The following is a 19,401-nucleotide window of genomic DNA, read 5'->3' as shown; positions in this document are numbered from 1 at the left end:
ATCTTTAAAAAAATCTTTAATTTTTAATCAAATATAAAATATATTAATAATAAAAACTTTGATGAATACATTTAGCAGAGAACTAAACTTTTGTTTTCATTTTGCAATGAGATTTCAAAATTCCTACCGCATTCTCTGTATCCATGTTACATGCAGAACCTCCGAGCATATTAAATGCATGTATTTCTTCCAGTTATCCAAGCTTCTGAGCATTTAGAGTACTTAGACTAACAATATAGTTCAGTGAAAGCTTTTTCTTATTCTCAAAAAGGATAATATAGTTTCGTGTTATTATTTAGGTTTAAAAGACGAAATGGAGCTCGGTCACCATTTCTCCACTGTAAGTCTAACAATACTGTTTTGTTGTTTATAACATTATTATAAAAATATCCTCCTACCAGGGCCTTGATATACATGTTCCCATTCTGTATATCAAAGAAAGAGACTACAAGTTTTTCACGTAAACAGAAAATAAATTTATTATATTGGCTTCAAATCTTTAAAGGAACATGTGAAAGCTCAATTCAAGAGAAGAAGACTGAGAATAACAATCCATTTCGGAGTCTTACAAAATAAAAGAGAACCGAAAATGAGAAAATGCAAAAATTGTGATGCAGACAGACCAGAATGCGATTCCCCTGGTTATAAAACCCTACACCTATTTAAAAGAAATCGTCGAAAGAGGACCGGAATCTAAGCGCTGGTGAATTTTGTAACGGCCTTAGTACCCTCAGACACAGCGTGCTTGGCGAGCTCCCCTGGAAGAACGAGTCTTGCGGCTGTCTGGATCTCCCGGGAAGTAATAGTTGGTTTCTTGCTGAGGCGAGAGAGTCTTGATGCCTCGTTCGCCAATTTCTCAAATAAATCATTGATAAAACTGTTCATGATTCCCATGGCGTTGCTGGAAATACCCATTTCCGGATGGACCTGCTTCAGCACCTTGAAGAGATAGATCTTGTACGTCTCCACACTTTTCTTGTGCTTCTTGCTCTTTTTGTCTCCTTGCTTTACTACCTTATTCTCAAACTTCGAAGACATCTTTTCTGTCGAAGGGGAATTCCCCACCAAGGGCTTTTTCCCAGCCATGGGCCTCTTCTCTGCCTTCGGGACCATTGATGTCAAGGGCTTTTTCCCAGCCATGGGCCTCTTCTCTGCCTTCGGGGCCATTGATGTCACTATCGTGACTCGAACCTGCCACCACAGAAAAGACTCGGTGTTGCTATACCTGTGAAAAGGAGAAGCGTCTATGCAAAATGAAAGCAGGAGGCCGTTTCATTAAATAGGGGTTGGAGTGTCTTTCCTATTGGCTGATCCCTGGCGCCACGGATTGCTGATGTAGGCCAGATTTTAACGGGCATTCAAACTTTGACTACAAATTAATTGGTGACTAGGTTACATTCATTTTAAAGGGATCAAATTTCTCTTGTTGAATTGAGCCTTCTGTGATCCATATCAAGTTTCTCAGAAAAATTTCGGGGTAAATCACATAATATTACATTGGTTGACGCATTTCGAACCAACCAGTGTGAACTTGTCTTGAGGATGAACCACATTGGTTGGTTCCAAATGCCTCGAAAAATGTAATATTATGTGATTTACGCCGAAGAATTTCTCATAAAAAAATCAAATTTCTTTTTATTCCAAACCCCATTTTCTCATTAAAAAAATCAAATTTCTTTTTATTCCAAAAACTATTTTCATATTAAAGAAATTTGATCCCTTTTCACGCTTAATAGATTCAAAGTTAAAAATAAATTTAAGCTTATTTAATTATTAATTAAAATGATAATTATTACTTTTACGGTATTTTATTTTTAATTTTAGTTTCATTAATTTAACTGGTTAAAATGTTTTATTGATAATTATTATTAATTATTTTATTTTGGTTTTTATCCGATCATAATGTTAAACATTATGACTTCTCTACCAAAGACCCCTATCCACGGAATAAATTCCTTAAGACTAAGGGATACCTCTTTCAAGAGTTCATGGTCACTTTAAAAGTTTTCTGCTATATCTTAACTATAAGTTTTTTTATTTTATATTTTTGGAATAGTATGATAAGTGATAAATAAATATTTTGAATATGAAGTCAAATGTTAATGGTTGATTTTAACCGGTTTTACTGGAATAATAGTTTTGTTATAAGTTAAGGATTGATTTTTTATTTACTTTTTTATTTCAAAGAGTTTTGTTATAAATTATAAATAACTATCTTGAATATGAAGTCAAATGTTAATGGTTGATTTTAATGGGTTTTATTGGAATAATAGTTTTGTTATAAGTTAAGGATTTGATTTTTTATTCACTTTTTAATTTCGAAGAGTTTTGTGATAAGCTATAAATAAGTATTTTGAATATCAAGTCAAATGTTAAAGGGTTTTACTGGAATACATTAAGGATGGATTTTTATTTTTCTCGGAATTTTGAAGAGTTTTGTTATAAATTATAAATAACTATTTTGAATACAATGTCAAATTTTGTTAGTTGGGATTTATTTTAAGATGGTTAAATTTTAAAATTCATAGTAGTTGAGTGAGAATTAAATCAAGTGTGATGGTTGAATATATATATATATATATATATATATATATATATATATATATATATATATATATATATATATATATATATATATATATATAAAGGTAAGTATTATATATATCAGTGTTTCCAAAACGTCCATAGGTGTGTTTATTTTGTAACAAACTTTCGGAATTTTAGTTTAATTATATTAATATAATTAATAATATCATGTCTCTCAACCCTTTGATTTTGTTGAGTAACTCTTGTTTTTGTCCCATTTTCCATCACCTTTAGGTTACATAGTATGTGAATCTAGCTATAAATAGATCTCAGGATTATCTCTAAAAACTTGTTCATTAGCTTGGTATTTAGGGATAGTGTCTAACATTGTTACATCTGCCATTGTTTCAAGGTATTATGAACATGACATGACTTCAAATTTCTCATTTTAGAAGTGAACAAATGTTCCTCAGTGGCCTCATGACAATGCCCACCACTTGTTGGGATTTCATTCAGTTTGCATGCGTTTTTTCAGAGATAATATTTGATTGATAATCTAAAGTGAATTTGGTTTGATCGTATCTGCGCCTTTCTAAGAAAGGAATATCATTCCCAAACTGGTTTATTAGAGAATATGAGATTTCTTTTTTAAGTTCATGTAGTTTAGTGTGCAGGTCAAATTTCTCAATTTAGAAGTGAACAAATGTTATGAAAATATATCTTTTGACTTCATTTCCTGATCAGTTCTTATACATTTATCAGATTTACAGTTAGATACGTGAGTACATTTATGAATATTGCATCTACGCAGTCCAAACTTCATTTAGTTCTATTTCCTTTACAATGTTATTTCAAACTAGATTCGATTGATCTTTTCTTTCTATTATTTTCTCTTGAATTTCCTTTAGTGGGAACAAAGGAATTATTTTGTTTACTCCCTCTGTAAGAGAACACAGGACTGGTTTCCATTGCACTTCTTAACCACATGCTCCTAGGAAGATCCTTCCTTTGAAAAAGAAAATGGTCAATAATACTAAGGGTCCCCATGGTGGAAAGAGCTACAATGAAGATTCTACCTATTATTCAACAATGAATATGTTTATAATGATCCTAATTACAGTGTGATAATTTTTTATCTTTATATGTGCAATATATAACCTCTCTTGAAATAGGAATAGAGCTTTTCCACTGGATAGATATTACATATCTCTTTGTCTCCTGTTGAATCCCCTCATGCTCAGTTTCTCACTGGTTATTAGTATATTCTTATTCTTGCTTATTGGTGTCAGTTTTGTCTTCTTCCTTCCCACTTGTACTCTTGGTCTCCTTATTGTCTTCTTGATTGGGGGTTATCCCATGTTCATATCTCCTTTGTGAATTATAATTGAGATCAACTTCCTATTCTACATGCTTCCTGATGAAGCCAAGATCATCCTTATCTTCATCAAACTCCCATTATTCAATTAGACAATCAATAAGTCTCCTTAAACCATCAACAAAAATAAGTTCTGAAGTATTACCAACAATGGTCTGACTTGGGGATACTTGATGGCTTCCTATAGTAAGCCTTGTTGAGAAATCAATGCATGTAGGTATTAGGGTTTGATTCCTCTTTTATTGATAATTACTTGTGATTTATGTTAACTTCTTTTCCTTCTTTATTATGTTTCCTTTCATCATATAATTACCAAATTAAATGATTATCCCGATCATACTTGTTGTAGTTGGATCTTCACATCGAAATAAAAATAATTTTCAGATCGTAATCCCAATTCAAATTCAATAGAGTTCAAATTCTTGAATTCAGTTGATCTAACTTTGATTAAATTATTCCAATAAAGTTCAATTATCTATAGATCATAACAAACATTCTCAAATCAAGTAAAACTGGATGTAGCTGTGTAGAAGAGAATGGTATTTTTATCATTTGTAATCCTCAATCTGATGAACTGGATAATCCTTAATTGTGTAGAAGTTTAGATTCTACTATGAAACAAACCAACATATTACATCCTTACAAAATTCACATTGCGATGTGCTTACAAAAAATAATTCATGCAACCCCTATGCTTGATGGCCTCCATTTCTTGCATTGCCCCAAATTGTTGAGTCTCCTGCTTGACCCAAGTATGGTAGACTACCCAATATTGGTTGATTAGGATGTCCTTGAATGTTACCATATGATTGACTCCAATTTGCTCCTTGTAGCCATGGAGGGACTAAGTAGCCCAAGTGTACATTTGTGTTACTAACCCCAGCACTGAGTGCAAGTGTCATATAAACACAGTTAGGATTTAAACTTGCACTATTAGGGGTATATGAGGTGGGCACAACCACTGGCTGATAGTGGGGGACTTAGATGTTAATCAAGTCTTGGTATGATAATGTGTGCTCTGCAATGTGGTCCAACGTGTTGGACATCATCCTATTTTCCTCAAACTGGCTTAGACCATAGACTTCCCTGCTTGTCACCCCTCCTCCTTGATTTGAAATGAGATCTTAGATTAATATTAAGGTATTACAGACTCATGTGTAGGATTAGCCTATATTACTTAGTGTAACGGATCGAAAAGATTGCGAATAATATAGACAATGAAGTAGTTAGAAAAACATAACAGATACATGCATAACACAACAAATAATCAAGGAGTTCACCTAAAACTCCTGGGCCACATCTCCTGGTCTAACCTTCAGTGGTGACCTCTCTATTATGTCTTCAAGAGCAGAGTTTTACAAAAGTGAGCTTAATTTGAGTCTCAACACAACAGATACAAAACAGTAGGAGTTTACTTAAATCCCTCAAGTCTCTCTGAGCACACAGATTCTCTCTCTCGCTCTCTGTCTCTGTTTTCTCTCTGTCTTAGCACTTCCTTCCTCTATCTCTATCATCCAGTGGATTTTAAGCCAATCAGCACTTGTCTGTTTATTTTCCCTTTTGGGCTCTCTAGCTTCCCGCCTTTGTCCACTCAAATCCCCTCTAAGTGTTAACCAATCATGGTATAACGTCTTCAGGTATAGTAGCCACCTATTTTTTAATGGAAGGGACCATCAGCACCTTTGAAATCCCCAAAATAGTCATTCTCTACTTACACAGAGAAATGCACAAAAACACAGGAAAATCCGCCAAACTGCCATTTATCGGACCTGAAATATTATCAATTCCGCCCTATAATCCTTTCGGATCTATCTTTGGGTGCTATCGCAAGTCCACCATTGATCGATGTGATCATTGATCCAATGGTTACTATTGATTTTGGGTGGCTTATGCGCATGGAGATTACCCACCCGAAAAGGTGGTTTTCTCTCTCTGGTGCCTAGCCATGTGGCGGCCAATGTATGAGCTCAGGCGGAGCCCGTCCAATGCCGCTTACTGCCTGAGGCCCGCCCAAAATCCCGCTCATCGCAGAACTCAAAATATATATCGCTGCATGTATAAACCCTTTCGGGTACGTTTTATCGCTCCATTCACATTTGCTTTGTTTTTCGTTTATTTAACGAAAATGCGAATTTACATAGAAAAAATCCTTTTTACAGAACTCAAAATATATATATTTGTACCCATAAGACCCGTCAAGTTCGACTTTATTGCAAGTTGCATATGTATTGGCCCCACTCCTCTGTAGTGTTGTGATGTGATTTTGTGATGCGACATATCGCAATCGCATATCGCATAGTCCTCGGGCCCTAGTAAGTCCTTTTGTGTGTAAATTGGCGATGTGATGGCACGAGTAGATCTGGACCATTGATTTACGCGCATAGATCAATGGCTCTCGTTTAATCGCGTTGGTCGCAATCGTGATTTCCCATAAGGCCACCTCCTATGGACTCCGCTTGCCACCTCTGACTACGATACACTGATTAGATCTGGACCGTTGATCAGCCAGATTTGATGGCTCCTGTGCGAAGTTGCTTAAGCCTCTGATAGACTCTGTTTTCACCATTTCTTCTTGCTTTTCCTTTGCGATAGTGTAATCCGCCATTTTTAAAGGTTCATCCTTTGTGATAGTTTTTTATTTTTGAAGACTTAGAGGGTTTTTTGGATCCATTTTGGATCACGCCTTCCAACTAAAAAGATTTTGGCCCACCAAAAGTTGGTTTTTAAGCATCAATCAAGTGAGGATACAGCTTCCTCACTTGTCCAATCTCTATCCATATTGGACTTCGTGGTTTTGAACCTTTGAGTCTGATTCTTAGGTACTCAACATCCCCTCTATGCGTAGTTCTCACCTTCCTGTCCAGAACTGTGTCTTCCTGCAACTCATTGAGATATTCATGCAACAAATCATCAATAGAAGGCAACTGACTTTTCTCCTCGGGATCTTCAATCAATGAAGGTTCATATAGTCTCAAGTTCTCTGCATTAACGACTGAATAGATATGCATATAAGCTGGCAAATCAAGGCGAAAAGCATTTTCACCAATTTTCTCAAGCATCTTGAAATGCCCATACCTTATTGGTTTCAACTTCTTACCTTCACCTTGCATTCTGTCTTTGCTGATGTACAGCCAAAGTTGATCACCAACTTGGAAGCTATGCTCAATTCAATGCTTGTCATGCCTTGCCTTGTACTTGTCCTGGCTTCTTTCCAGTTGTTCCTGCACTGCCAGGTGAATTTCTTGAATCTGTTCAATGAACTTGGTTGCTTTGTCTACATCACTGTGTCCATCAACTGCTATGTCTTTACTAAAGACAAAATCCAAGGGAGACTTTGGTGTAAAACCAAAACAAGTTTCAAAAGGAGATCTCTGATTAGAAGAGTTCTTGGCACAGTTGTAATGTTATATACCTAGGGGGATAATATGGGGTACCAAGGGAGGTACCCAAGGTAATAATGTAATAATGGGATGGGCCATAGTAATAAATGAGGTGGTTAACCCATGTCATGTAAGGGACCACAAGTAGTTAATAATAATGTAATGGGCCCATAGTATTAGTTTGATGGTATGAGGGAACCATGGTAATGACCCATGGTATTGTATGTATGAGGCCTATATAGAGGCTAGAGACTCCACATGGGAGAGAGTGAAGGATTATTGTATGAACAGGCATATGGCTTGTGGAGTGTTCTCCTTCCTTAAGGAGTGAATGTATGGTGTTGCCCTACCTTAAGGGTTTTGATTAATAAAGAGAAGCATTTCTATCTATTTCTATCTTGTTATTCTTGGGTTATTTTCTATTCTCATATATTTTTGGATCAGATCTATAACAAGTGGTATCAGAGCACTTTCTTGGGCAAACCGTGGAGAATGTTTTTTTATTTTTTGCAAGGTTTCGGGGGCGGCGAGTTTGCAGATCAGATCTGTATGTTTTAGTGCAATATCTACTAAATCTAATTGCAGATCTGGATTATTTGTGAAAAAATAGCCGATTTCAAAAAAAAAAATCGGTTGAATCGGAGTCCGGATGAAGGAGATATCGCTGATCTAAAAATCAGTGGGGTTGCAGACAATTTTTCAGGACAGCGAGTTTGCGGCACAGATTTGGACGTCCTGGTACAAGATCTGCAAAATCTAATTGTATATCCAGAATCTTTGTGAAAAAACACCTAATTTCAAAAAAAAATCAGTCGAATCGGAGTCCGGATGAGGGAGATATCGGTGATTTAAAATCCGCTCTTTTTTTAGAAATTTTGGGTGACGGCGGGAGAGTAGCAGCGCAGATCTAGAATTCTAGTGCCTGGATCAGGATTTCTATCACATGGGCAAATGCAGAATGATTGTTCAATTTCTGAAAACAGGTCATAATAAGGATTCTGAGCAATATTGATGGAATTGTGACCATTTCAAATTGTGGAGTGTTCTCCTTCCTTAAGGAGTGAATATATGGTGTTGCCCTACCTTAAGGGTTTTGATTAATAAAGAGAAGCATTTCTATCTATTTCTATCTTGTTATTCTTGGGTTATTTTTCTATTCTCATATATTTTTGGATCAGATCTATAACAAGTGGTATCAGAGCTATAACATGTAAGCATGTTGCACATAACATAAATGTTCATCCCAAAGCTTGGGATGCTTGCTGCAATAGCCTCTGAGCAACTGGATCACTTTCCTGTTGACCACCTTTGTTTGACCATCTGTTTGTGGATGAAATGTTGTGCTCTTCTTCAATATGGTGTCCATCAACTCCCATAGACTTGACCAAAACTTCCCAACAAATCGGGAATCTCGATCAGATACAATAGAAGTGGGTAACCCAAAATGAACCCATACATGTTGAAAGAACAAATTCATTGTTTGTTCAGCTGTAACCTGCTTGTTACAAGGTATCAAAATACACATTTTTCTGAACCTATCCATAAGAACATATAAATAATCATGACCTTTTCTAGATTTTGACAATCCCCCAACAAAGTCCATGGAAACACTTTCCCAAGGATGATAAGGAACTAGAAGTGGAGTGTACAAGCCTAATTTTATATTACTGGGCTTGCTTGTAGCACACATGGTACACCCTTTAATATATCTAGAAACTGTTTCATGCATTCTTGGCCAATAACAGAACCTTTGCAACTGTTTTACTTACACCAAAATGACCTGATATTAGAGAAGTATGTGCTTCTCAGATTATGTTAACTCTTTCAGTTTGAGGAATGCATAAATTTCCCAAATGATATAAGAGTTGGTCCTTAACATAATAATCCAATTCTTCTACTTGTTTTCCATGGCTTAAAGTTGCATATACATCTTTAAAATCTACATCTTGAGCATATTGTTCAATGTAGCTTTCATGCAATACTAAGTTATGCTTAAGTATAGTAGAAGCATTTATGATTGGTCTGGATAACATATCTGCAACCTTATTGTGTATGCCCTTCTTATATCTGATGACAATATGAAATTGTTGTAGGAAACCCATCCACCTATAGAGTCTTGATTGCTGCAATTTAGTTTGTGAGTGCAAATATTGAAGTGGTTGATGATCTGTATGTATAATTGTTTCCTTGCCCATTAGGTAATGTTTCCATTTTTTCACACTCTGTACTAAACCATACAATTCTTTATCATATGATTAACTACTGCAAAATTAAATGTCTCAGAATTATAGCATATGGGTTTACCGTGTTGCATCAACACTGCTCCCATGGAATAGTCACTGGAATCTGTTTCAATCTCAAATGGTCATTGAAGATTTGGCAGTGATAGTACTGGTGTCGTATTAATTTTTTCTTTTAAGCTGTCAAAGGATTTCTATTGTTTGCCTCCCCACTGAAACACCTTGTTCAATCCTGTTAAAGCATGCAAGGGAGCTACAATCAAGGAAAAGTTAACAATAAAATTTCTCCAATATTGTGCTGCTCCTAGGAAACTCCTAACTTCTGTAGAAAATTTGGGTTTAGGCCAGTTCACAATGACTTCAACCTTAGATGGATCTATCTTCAATTCACCACCCCCTACAATATGACCCAAATAATTTGAAGATGTTTTGCCAAATTCACATTTTGATAGTTTCACATAGAGATTTTCTCTTTTCAAAACATCTAAAGTCTGCTTTACATGCTTCAAATGTTCTTCCCATGTTTTACTGAAAACAAGAATGTCATCTAAATATACAATTACAAAATCATCAATAAAAGGTCAGAGTACATCATTCATAACTCTCATGAAAGTGGCAGGAGCATTATTTAAGCCAAAAGGCATAACCAGCCATTCATACAGCCCTTACTTTGTTTTGAAAGTAGTCTTCCATGCATCTTGTTATGCAACTCTGACCTGATGATAGCCATTATGCAAGTCTAACTTGGAAAAGTAAACTGCTTCTTTCAGCTGATCTAATAGATCGTCAATGCAAGGAAGAGGATAACGGTTCTTGATCATTATTTTATTCAGTGCTCTGTAATCAATGCACATCCTCCACGAACCATCTTTCTTTCTCACAAGTACGATTGGAGATCCACATGGTGATGTGCTTGGTCTTATGAACCCTTTATCGAGCAGCTCCTGTACCTGCTTCTTGATCTCTGCATTCTCTAAAGCGGATAACCTGTACATTCCAATGTTAGGCAATGGAGCATCTTGCTGCAAATGAATATCATGTACTATTTCCCTTTTGGGTGGCAAACCTTTAGGTTCTTGAAATAGTATCATATTTTGAAACAAATTTAACTAAATTAGCTTTCTGTTTAGCATCACAGCCCTCAAATACATTGGTTTTATCAGGGTTCTTTTCCTTTACAACCATTAGTAAAAATTGCTTGCATGAATTTACAATTCTTTTCATCTGCCCTGAGTTTATGAGAGAGTAGTTATTTTTGAGTTTATGAGCTTTTACAATATATTCTATTCCATCTTTAGTGAGTTGATACTTATTTTCAGCTCTATAGAAAATGGCTTTTCTATCATACAAGTAAGAACTTCCTAAAAAAATACCACATATATCCAAGGGAACTATATCTAACTCAACTTCATCCACAAATGTTGACCCAATAGCAAACCTAAGTTTACATTGTCTAGTCACTTGTGCTTTGCTTTATCACATACCCAACCTAAGGGATATGGCTTCTTGTGAGGTGTTGTTAGTAAGCCCACCTTCTTTACAATTGTTTCAGAAATCAAGTTTACTTGTGAACCACTATCAAATAAAATATCAATCTTTTGGTGCTTGGAAATAACTCTAATATGAAAAATCCCATGTATTTTCCTCTCATTATCTTCATTATGAATAGATTGTGTAGAATTACTTGTAGATGATTCAGAATTTTTACCTTTTATACCTGTGGCTATGACTGTTGTTTCATCACCTGAGTCTGACCCTAAGTCTTTATGAATAGCAGTAGAAACCTTCTTCTTCTTACCACCGAACTTCTTAGGTTTCAGCTCCGGATGCAAAGACTAGCAGTGTTCATCATCGTGTCCATCCTTCTTGCAGTGATTGCATGAAGGTTTGTCCTTCTATACAGCGTTTGTCTTCCTCTCTTTCCATTTCAGCTTCTTCTTTTCCTTGTTCTTGCTTGCAGAGGGTTTCGATGATCCCCCAATCTCTGGGTTCACATTCTTACCTATAGCTTCTAGATGTGTAGCTTGAACTGATACATCATCTAGGTTAGTCAGATTAAACATGAGAATGGTGTGCTTCAAATAGATATGCAGACCACCTATATGCTTCAACAAAGTTTCAGGTGAGTCTAGAGATATGCCTAGAGTTAAAGCTCTTTTTCTAAATTCCTGGGTACAACTTTGTACACTTTGGCCCTTTAATTGGCGAAGAGTTTGCCAACTCATCATTGCTTGCTACATATAATCTAGTGGATAGAATTGGTTTTAAATGGTAGAAACAAATTCATTCTAGGTAGAAAGAATTTTACCATGCCTCTTTAGATCAACTTGTGTCTTGCCTTCCCACCACACTAGTGCAGTTCCTCCAAGGCGAAGGCTAGCCAGCTGAATCTTTCTCCTTTCTGAATCAATGTTCTGCAACCTGTAATATACATCAATATGTCTAATCCAGTTATCTAGCTTTTCAGCATTTAATTCTCCATCATAGATTGGAAAATCAAATTTTACATTTAATTTAATCAAAGATGTTTTCTCCTTTTTCTTTTTAGGGCTAGGAGATGAGGGTGATGGAGGTGATGGTGGAGGAGATGATGGAGGAAGCTTTTCCCCTTTCCCTTTTCCCTCTGGGTGGGCATCTAGGGAAGAATCCTCTGCTCCTTTGTCTTGTTTGGGTGTTGAAGTGCTTTCACCTCGACCCTTCTTAAATTCTCGATACATCTCTTCCACCATGGCTCGCATGGCCATAAAATTGTCCATGAATTGAGATTCTGATTCCAATGGGACTTCTCTAGCCATTCTCCTCTAAGAGTAGACTCTTCCAATCTCTAGATTAGCCTCAACAAGTTCTCCTTCTCCTAGTTTGAGCTTTGACCTAGTTAGCATTCAAAAATCCAGCACAAGCTTGTCTAACCTTAGCAAACCTAAAGCTATGATACCACTTGATCTGAAATGAGATCTTAGATTAATATTAAGGTATTACAGACTCATGTGCAATATTAGCCTATATTATTTAGTGCAACGGATTGAAAAGGTTGTGAATAATATAGACAATGAAGTAGTTAGAAAAACATATCAGATACATGCATATCACAGCAAATAATCAAGCAGTTCACCCAAAACTCCTGAGCTACATCTCCTGGTCCAGACTTCACTGGTGACCTCTCTATTATGTCTTCAAGAGTAGAGTTTTACAAAAGTGAGCTCAATTTGAGTCTCAACACAATAGATACAAAACAACAGTTGTTTACTTGAATCGCTCAAGTCTCTCTAAGTACACAGACTCTCTCTCTCACTCTTTGTCTTTGTTTTCTCTCTGTCTCAGCACTGCTTGCCTCTATCTCTGTCATTCAATGGCTTTTAAGCCAATCAACAATTGTTTGTTTGTTTTCCCTTTCAGGCTCTCTAGCTTCCCGCCTCTGTCTGTTCAAATCCCCTTTGAGCGTTAACTAATCATGGTATAACGTCTTCAGGTATGGTGGCCACCTATTTTGTAACGGAAGGGACCATTAGCGCCTTTAAAATCCCCAAAATAGTCGTTCTCTGTTTACACAGGGAAATGCACAAAAACACGGGAAAATCCATCAAACTGTCTTTTATCGGACCTGAAATATTAATCAATTCTGCCCTATAATCCTTTCGGATCCATCTTTGGGTGCTATCGCAAGTCCACCATTGATCATTGTGATCTTTGATCCAACGGTTGCTATCGATTTCGGGTGGCTTATGCACATGGAGATTACCACCCGAAAAGGTGGTTTTCTCTCTCTGACGCCTAGCCATGTGGTGGCCAATGTATGGGCTCGGGCGGAGCCCATCCAATACCACTTACCACCTAAGGTCCGCCCAAAATCCCACTCGTTACAGAACTCAAAATATATCTCGTTGCATGTATAAACCCTTTCGGGTCCGTTTTATCGCTTCATTCACATTTCCTTTGTTTTTCGTTTATTTAACGAAAACATGACTTTACATAGAAAAACTCCTTTTTATGGAACTCAAAATATATATATTTGTACCTATAAGACTCGTCGGGTCTAGCTTTATCGTTAGTCGCATATGTATTTGCCTCGCTCCTCTGTAGTATCGCGATGCGATTTTGCGATGCAACATATCGCATTCGCATATTGCATAGTCCTTGGGCCCCAGTAAGTCCTTCTATGTGTATATTGGCGATGCGATGGCATGAGTAGATCTAGTCCATTGATCTGCACGCATAGATCAACAACCCTCGTTTAATCACGCTAATCGCTATTGTGATTTCCCATAAGGCCACCTCCGATGGACTTTTCTTGCCACCTCCGACTACGATACACCGATTAGATCTGGACTGTTGACCGGCCAGATACGATAGCTCCTGTGCGAAGTTGCTTAAGCCTCCGATAGACTCTATTTTCACCATTTCTTCTTGCTTTTCCTTTGTGATAGTGTAATCCGCCATTTTTAAAGGTTCATCCTTTGCGATAGTTTTTTATTTTTGAAGACTTAGAGGGTTTTTTGGATCCATTTTGGATCACTCCTCTTTCCAACACTTGTTGAACCTTTCTTGCCTCCCTCTATTGCCTTGCCAATTTTTTTTGATGTTCCTTATCTTCCCTTGATTTTTGTCTTTCCCACCTTTCCTTTAATCGAGCTTCTGCTGCTGCAAGCCTTGTAACTCTCCTTTCCTTGGCCAACTCCTTCTTTCTCTTTTTAGATTCCTGAATTTAATTTTTTTTACGTTCAGACTCAAACAATAATTTCATATAATCTTTAGATGTGAGAAACTATGAACTCCTCCCCAAACAAAGACAATCTGATGTTGAGTGCCTTGATGAGGCCTTCACTCTCTCTACTGGTAGCTTTAGGAATGCACCAAGTATTCTTTGATTTGTTGCCCCATGCTCCCTAGGACCTGACACTTGGATTTCAACCTACGGTACAACTTATTGGCCCCCATTGTTGGCTTCTTCAGGTACTTCATGCTGAATAGGCTCATCTTCCAGTGAGCCATTGTCCACAAAATAATCAAGTTCAGTGTTCAACTCTGATGGTTGTGAAGGCATGTCCATGCTTTCCACATTGGTGGTAGACACATTACATGTGTTGATATTCATCATGGCCTCTACCAACCATGATGGTGGGATTACATGGGTTGGCATGCTCAATTTCTCATCATTTAATCATGTTGCATTATCATTTGAATTCAATTTTTCATTCTCATTCGCTTCATGAACTTCCTTATATGGAATATTACATGTAGAATTGGCAGGTGGTTCAGTGGGTGTGACAACCTCCATCATATTGCCAGTTGTTTCATGACTGAACTGTGTCTCACTCACATGTTCATCATCATCACCATATAAGTGCCCTTCATAAAGGGACATTATACATTTAGCAACAACAACATCTTCTTGGGCACAAACATGGCCTTGAAGGTTCTTTGCTTCTTGACCTTCCACATAAAATTATTGGATACAACTAGTATCATGCATAAGAGCATCAACACTAAGTGGACATATATGAATCCTCCTAAATCTAGCCTTGATATTAGAAGGTGTGAGATCCCTTTTAAATGATTTTCTTGCAAGCTTAGCTAGCTCAAACCTCTTTACTTCCCCCCTGGATTCTTGACTATCCACGAAGCTCGCTTGACCCTGAAATAGTTCTTGAAAGGTACAAACACGTTGACATCAAGGGGTTGCAATCTATGAGTGGTATGAGCCAGAAATGTTAATAGTTCAATGCCCAAATTGTTGGACTCCTCAATTGTTTGCATAGCCATGTGGCTTCCATGTCCATATAAAATCAGTAGGTGTTTATTTTCAGGTGTGATGCCACCTAGTACAGATGCAACAAAGTGACAAAGCCAATTCAGGAATAGTTCCCTTTTCATCCATGGATGGGGATGTGCAACCATGCATGCATCTCGTTCATAGTTATGTATATAGTTTTTTAGTTGTGTTTTACCTTTGAATAGATAAAATCCTGTGATTGAAGAACCAATTGCATTGACACAACAAAGAATACTGATTCACTCCCTGCTCTTAGGAAAAATCTTAGGCACATTTATGCTCCCTCTCTTGGCAATTACCTACATACCACAATTCCTTCCTGCCTATAAGCATGTTTCATAATAGTTCCATATATGGACTAGGGAATATGAGTATTGCTCATATGCAGTAAAAAGAGTGTTATAGAACTTGGACACAATTGCAGGGCGTAGATTTGAAGCCTTGTCTCTGTCAACGCCCTTAGTTGTATGTAGCACAAGGTCTGGATGCCTTTATTTAAACCCACTCCACCATGATTTATCAGGAAACCCATCTTTGAAGGGATTTGGCCTCCCCTGACAGATTTGAACTACCTTGGATTTCAGTTGTATAAGCTCTAACCCATGTCCCAATTGGGCCATCTCCTTACAACACTCAACCACCTCGTCCTCCTTCTCTTTAGTCATAACTATAATAGACCCTCTACACTTTGTATTAGTCAACCCATTTATCCAATAATGTATGTTAGAGGCAACAATACCATGTTTTTTTGCAGAGGCACAAATTGAATGTCCCTTAAACTCGATGTCATCAATTGCAACTAATATGTCTTGCTTTGTCCAACCTCTAATGGCATTGATTTTATTTGTTGAACTTGCACCTCGCACTGTGGTTGAAGGTGGCTCTGTCGTTGATGGGGGGATAACATGATCTGCCACCATAGTGTCCTTTTCAATGACATTGTTGGGCGCATTGGGAGCACGCACATCACCCCCCTATCCTCATCTAATGAACTGGATCGAAGTTAGGCCCCCCTCGCCCCTCACCTCCTCATGTTTCTTGTACAATTCACAATAGAAACTCTTGACATGGCTGCAACAACCTACATAGTTACCACGAAATTCTGATTTTAAAAAATTGTATTAGAAAACAAGGTAATTCATTGGCCTTTGCAATCAATGAGAAATAACAATCAATGCTTTATTTATATATTGTAACTGAATACATCTCAGATCTGAAACTCATAATTGGAAGGGTTTTCACACAAAATTTCATACTACAATAGGCTTGCAATAATTAAATTCACAGAAAGAAAAAAGAAATATAGAAAGAAATAGTGAGGATTCAAACATAAAAATTCTTTCTAGATTTCTCTTGCAGGGTTATGGGCTTTATTTGGTTGATTTGTCTAGGTTGTGAGGATCTTCTAAGGATTGTTACATGTTATTTATGATAGGAGTGTATTTTTTCAATCACTTGTAAGCTTACTTCTCCTCAATAGTGACCTATTGCAGACTATCAAAAAATATTAGGTCTGAAGCATTGATATTATCGTAGTCAGACATTGAATTGCAGGGGTCGGATCTGAGGTTACAGTGGCATTGACCCTTTCTTGCATTTTAACTTCTTTATTGACTCTTAGATGATTTTTATGAGTTATTAGGAAGAGATATTCCTTTTTATTTTTGTAACATCTTTGACATAAAACGGTTTCTTCAACCCAACTATTATTTTGTGTCCTCAAATGATTGTTCTTGCCATTCATTTTATTCCTAGTTGGTAAAAATATGATTTATCGGGAAGAGTTATTCCTTTTTATTTTTGTAACAGCTTTGACATAACACTGTTTCTTCAACCCAACTATTTTCCTGTGTCCTCAAATGATTGTTCTTGGAATTCATTTTATTCCTAGTTGGTAAAAATATGAGTTATCATGGAGAGCTATTCCTTTTTATTTTTGTAACAACTTTGACATAACAGAGTTTCTTCAACCCAACTATTTTTTTGTTTCCTCAAATCATTGTTCTTAGCATTCATTTTATTCCAAGTTGGTAAAAATATGAGTTATTAAGAAGAGCTATTCCTTTTTCATTTTGTAACAGATTTGACATAACAGTTTCTTCACCCAACTAGTTTTTTGTGTCCTCAAATCATTGTTCTTGGAATTCATTTTATTCATATTTGGTAAAATCATGAGTTATCAGGAAGAGCTATATAGAGTAAGGGTTCTTAGTTTTAGTCTCTTTATGTAGTTATTCCCTTACAAATTCTAAAAAACAAAGGGTTTAGTTCTAGTTCTTTTTGTTTTTGCAAGTCAAATACAGGTAAGAGGCTTCTTTCCTTCTTGTTCTTGTTCCTTCTCTATCCTAAGTATTATAACTAAACTATATAAAATATATCTTGACATCTAACTCCTTCTTTCACTTATCTTATAAAAATCACACTATCTAATTATAGTTCCTCTAAATACTAACATAAATACAAGAAGGTATCTCCTTTCTATTCAGGATAAGATCTTTCCTTACAAATACATACCCTATAAACTAAAAATCTCCTAGAGTTTATATAAAGAGGAAGTAAAAAATTGGTGTCTGTTATATTTGACTTTCCTTTGCAGCTTTAAACCATGACTGGCTTTCACAATCTCATAGGGATCATTGGTAACTCCCCTCTGATGATACAATGATAAAATTAGTGTAGGTCACAAATTTCAACATAAACACCTTTAGCCTTATATGTGTGTCTATAGAGATCTGTTCAACAACCAAAATGAAATAACATAATCTACACTTTATTTCTCAACTCAGAACCCATACAGCTTGTTACATTTAATTCATGTGGTTAAAGAATTTATTACATTAGGGTATAGTCTTTGAATCTTGTGTTTGACAATGTGCATTTTTGTTTGGGTCTGGTTGTTGTTTGTTTACACTATAGGATACTTCGTGCCACTGCTCCAATGGTGGTCACTGACATAATTGTCCTTGGTGCTATAGATAGTGGATTATGCAGCAGTTTTGATGGTTGTGCTAGAGGTTGTTCGGTTGTTACCATCTGTTTTGCCTTGTTTATTGGGTTGGTTTTTCTTCTCCGTCTGGTGTATTAGGTTGGGTACTCATCTATGTTCATCCGTGTGGTAGATTTAGCTCGACCAGATGTTGGATATGGTCATTTCTGCTTTGTCTTTTCCTCTCGAATAGTGGTTTTCCATTTCCTCTATCAACTGATATAAATGAAATCAAATATAAACAAGATCCATAATCTGAGAACTTATACAGCGATAGCCAATGTCCTTTACAGTTGTTGATCTTACACTCCACATGAAAGAAATTAACTGGAAATGATAGATCACTAATGCTGCTAACAGAAATGTAGTAAAAACACTCTTTGCAAAATACTTAAAAGCAAAACCAAATACTTGCAGGAAAGAAATAACAGGTATCTAGTATGAATGAACAACAATGCTAACTTAATAGAAATGAACAACAACGTTATCTTAGTGGAAGTGAACAGCAAAGCCAAATGAAAAAAAATCTGTAATGAACTATGAGGCTTTATAACTGAAATGAATAACGATATAAGTGGTAAAGGATAATAATCTCATTATGATAGGAAGGGAATAGCAACATGAATCAATCACAGCTTATGAAATAAAATGATTCCATAAAGTATTAGAACTTGTAAAGATAGGAAACTATAAAGCAATGCGATTCAAGGAAATGAAAAGTAAATCAAACCATCACACGACTGGAACTGTAAAATAATGGTACAGATAGCAAGTGGATCCACCAGGGTTGGGCCCTTAGCCGCTAGTGAAGCACTGCCGAGCTAATTCAGTAGGAAGGAATGGAACAACAACTGATTTATGTATTAATCATGTATAAAAAGTTTACAAGCAATCATACTCTGTTTTAACCAACAAGAGTCGATGATCAAAGTAGCACAACAGTAAGTTCTGCAAAATGATAATACATGCCCACCAAGCTACAAGAGTTGTCCCTTTTCATAATGGCTAGGCGGATATATCAAGAGTACAGATAAGTTCTGAAGCAACGATCCCTCAGGATCAAAGTATCCTAAGGAATTCGCTCTATCTTTGATTTCTAGTTTATCATTTTATCTTCTTGCGCT

At 36.4% G+C, this 19,401-nt stretch overlaps 1 protein-coding gene across 1 annotated transcript; it reads right to left on the bottom strand.

Annotated features, from left to right (window-relative positions):
- Positions 1 to 590: 590 nt before the first annotated feature.
- On the bottom strand, positions 591 to 1,218 carry LOC149206375 (histone H2B.9-like). The gene has a single exon (XM_089393692.1). It carries the CDS (start codon positions 1,165 to 1,167, stop codon positions 694 to 696), a length of 474 nt encoding a protein of 157 aa, XP_089249818.1. The 5' UTR covers positions 1,168 to 1,218; the 3' UTR covers positions 591 to 693.
- Positions 1,219 to 19,401: the final 18,183 nt, after the last annotated feature.

The sequence above is a fragment of the Pinus tabuliformis genome, chromosome 1_2, assembly GCF_031772625.1.
Source record: "Pinus tabuliformis cultivar Carrire ecotype Pingquan chromosome 1_2, CPIR1, whole genome shotgun sequence".
Lineage (NCBI taxonomy): Eukaryota > Viridiplantae > Streptophyta > Pinopsida > Pinales > Pinaceae > Pinus > Pinus tabuliformis.
The sequence above is the reverse complement of the archived record's forward strand: the minus strand, read 5'-3'. Positions and strand labels throughout refer to the sequence as shown.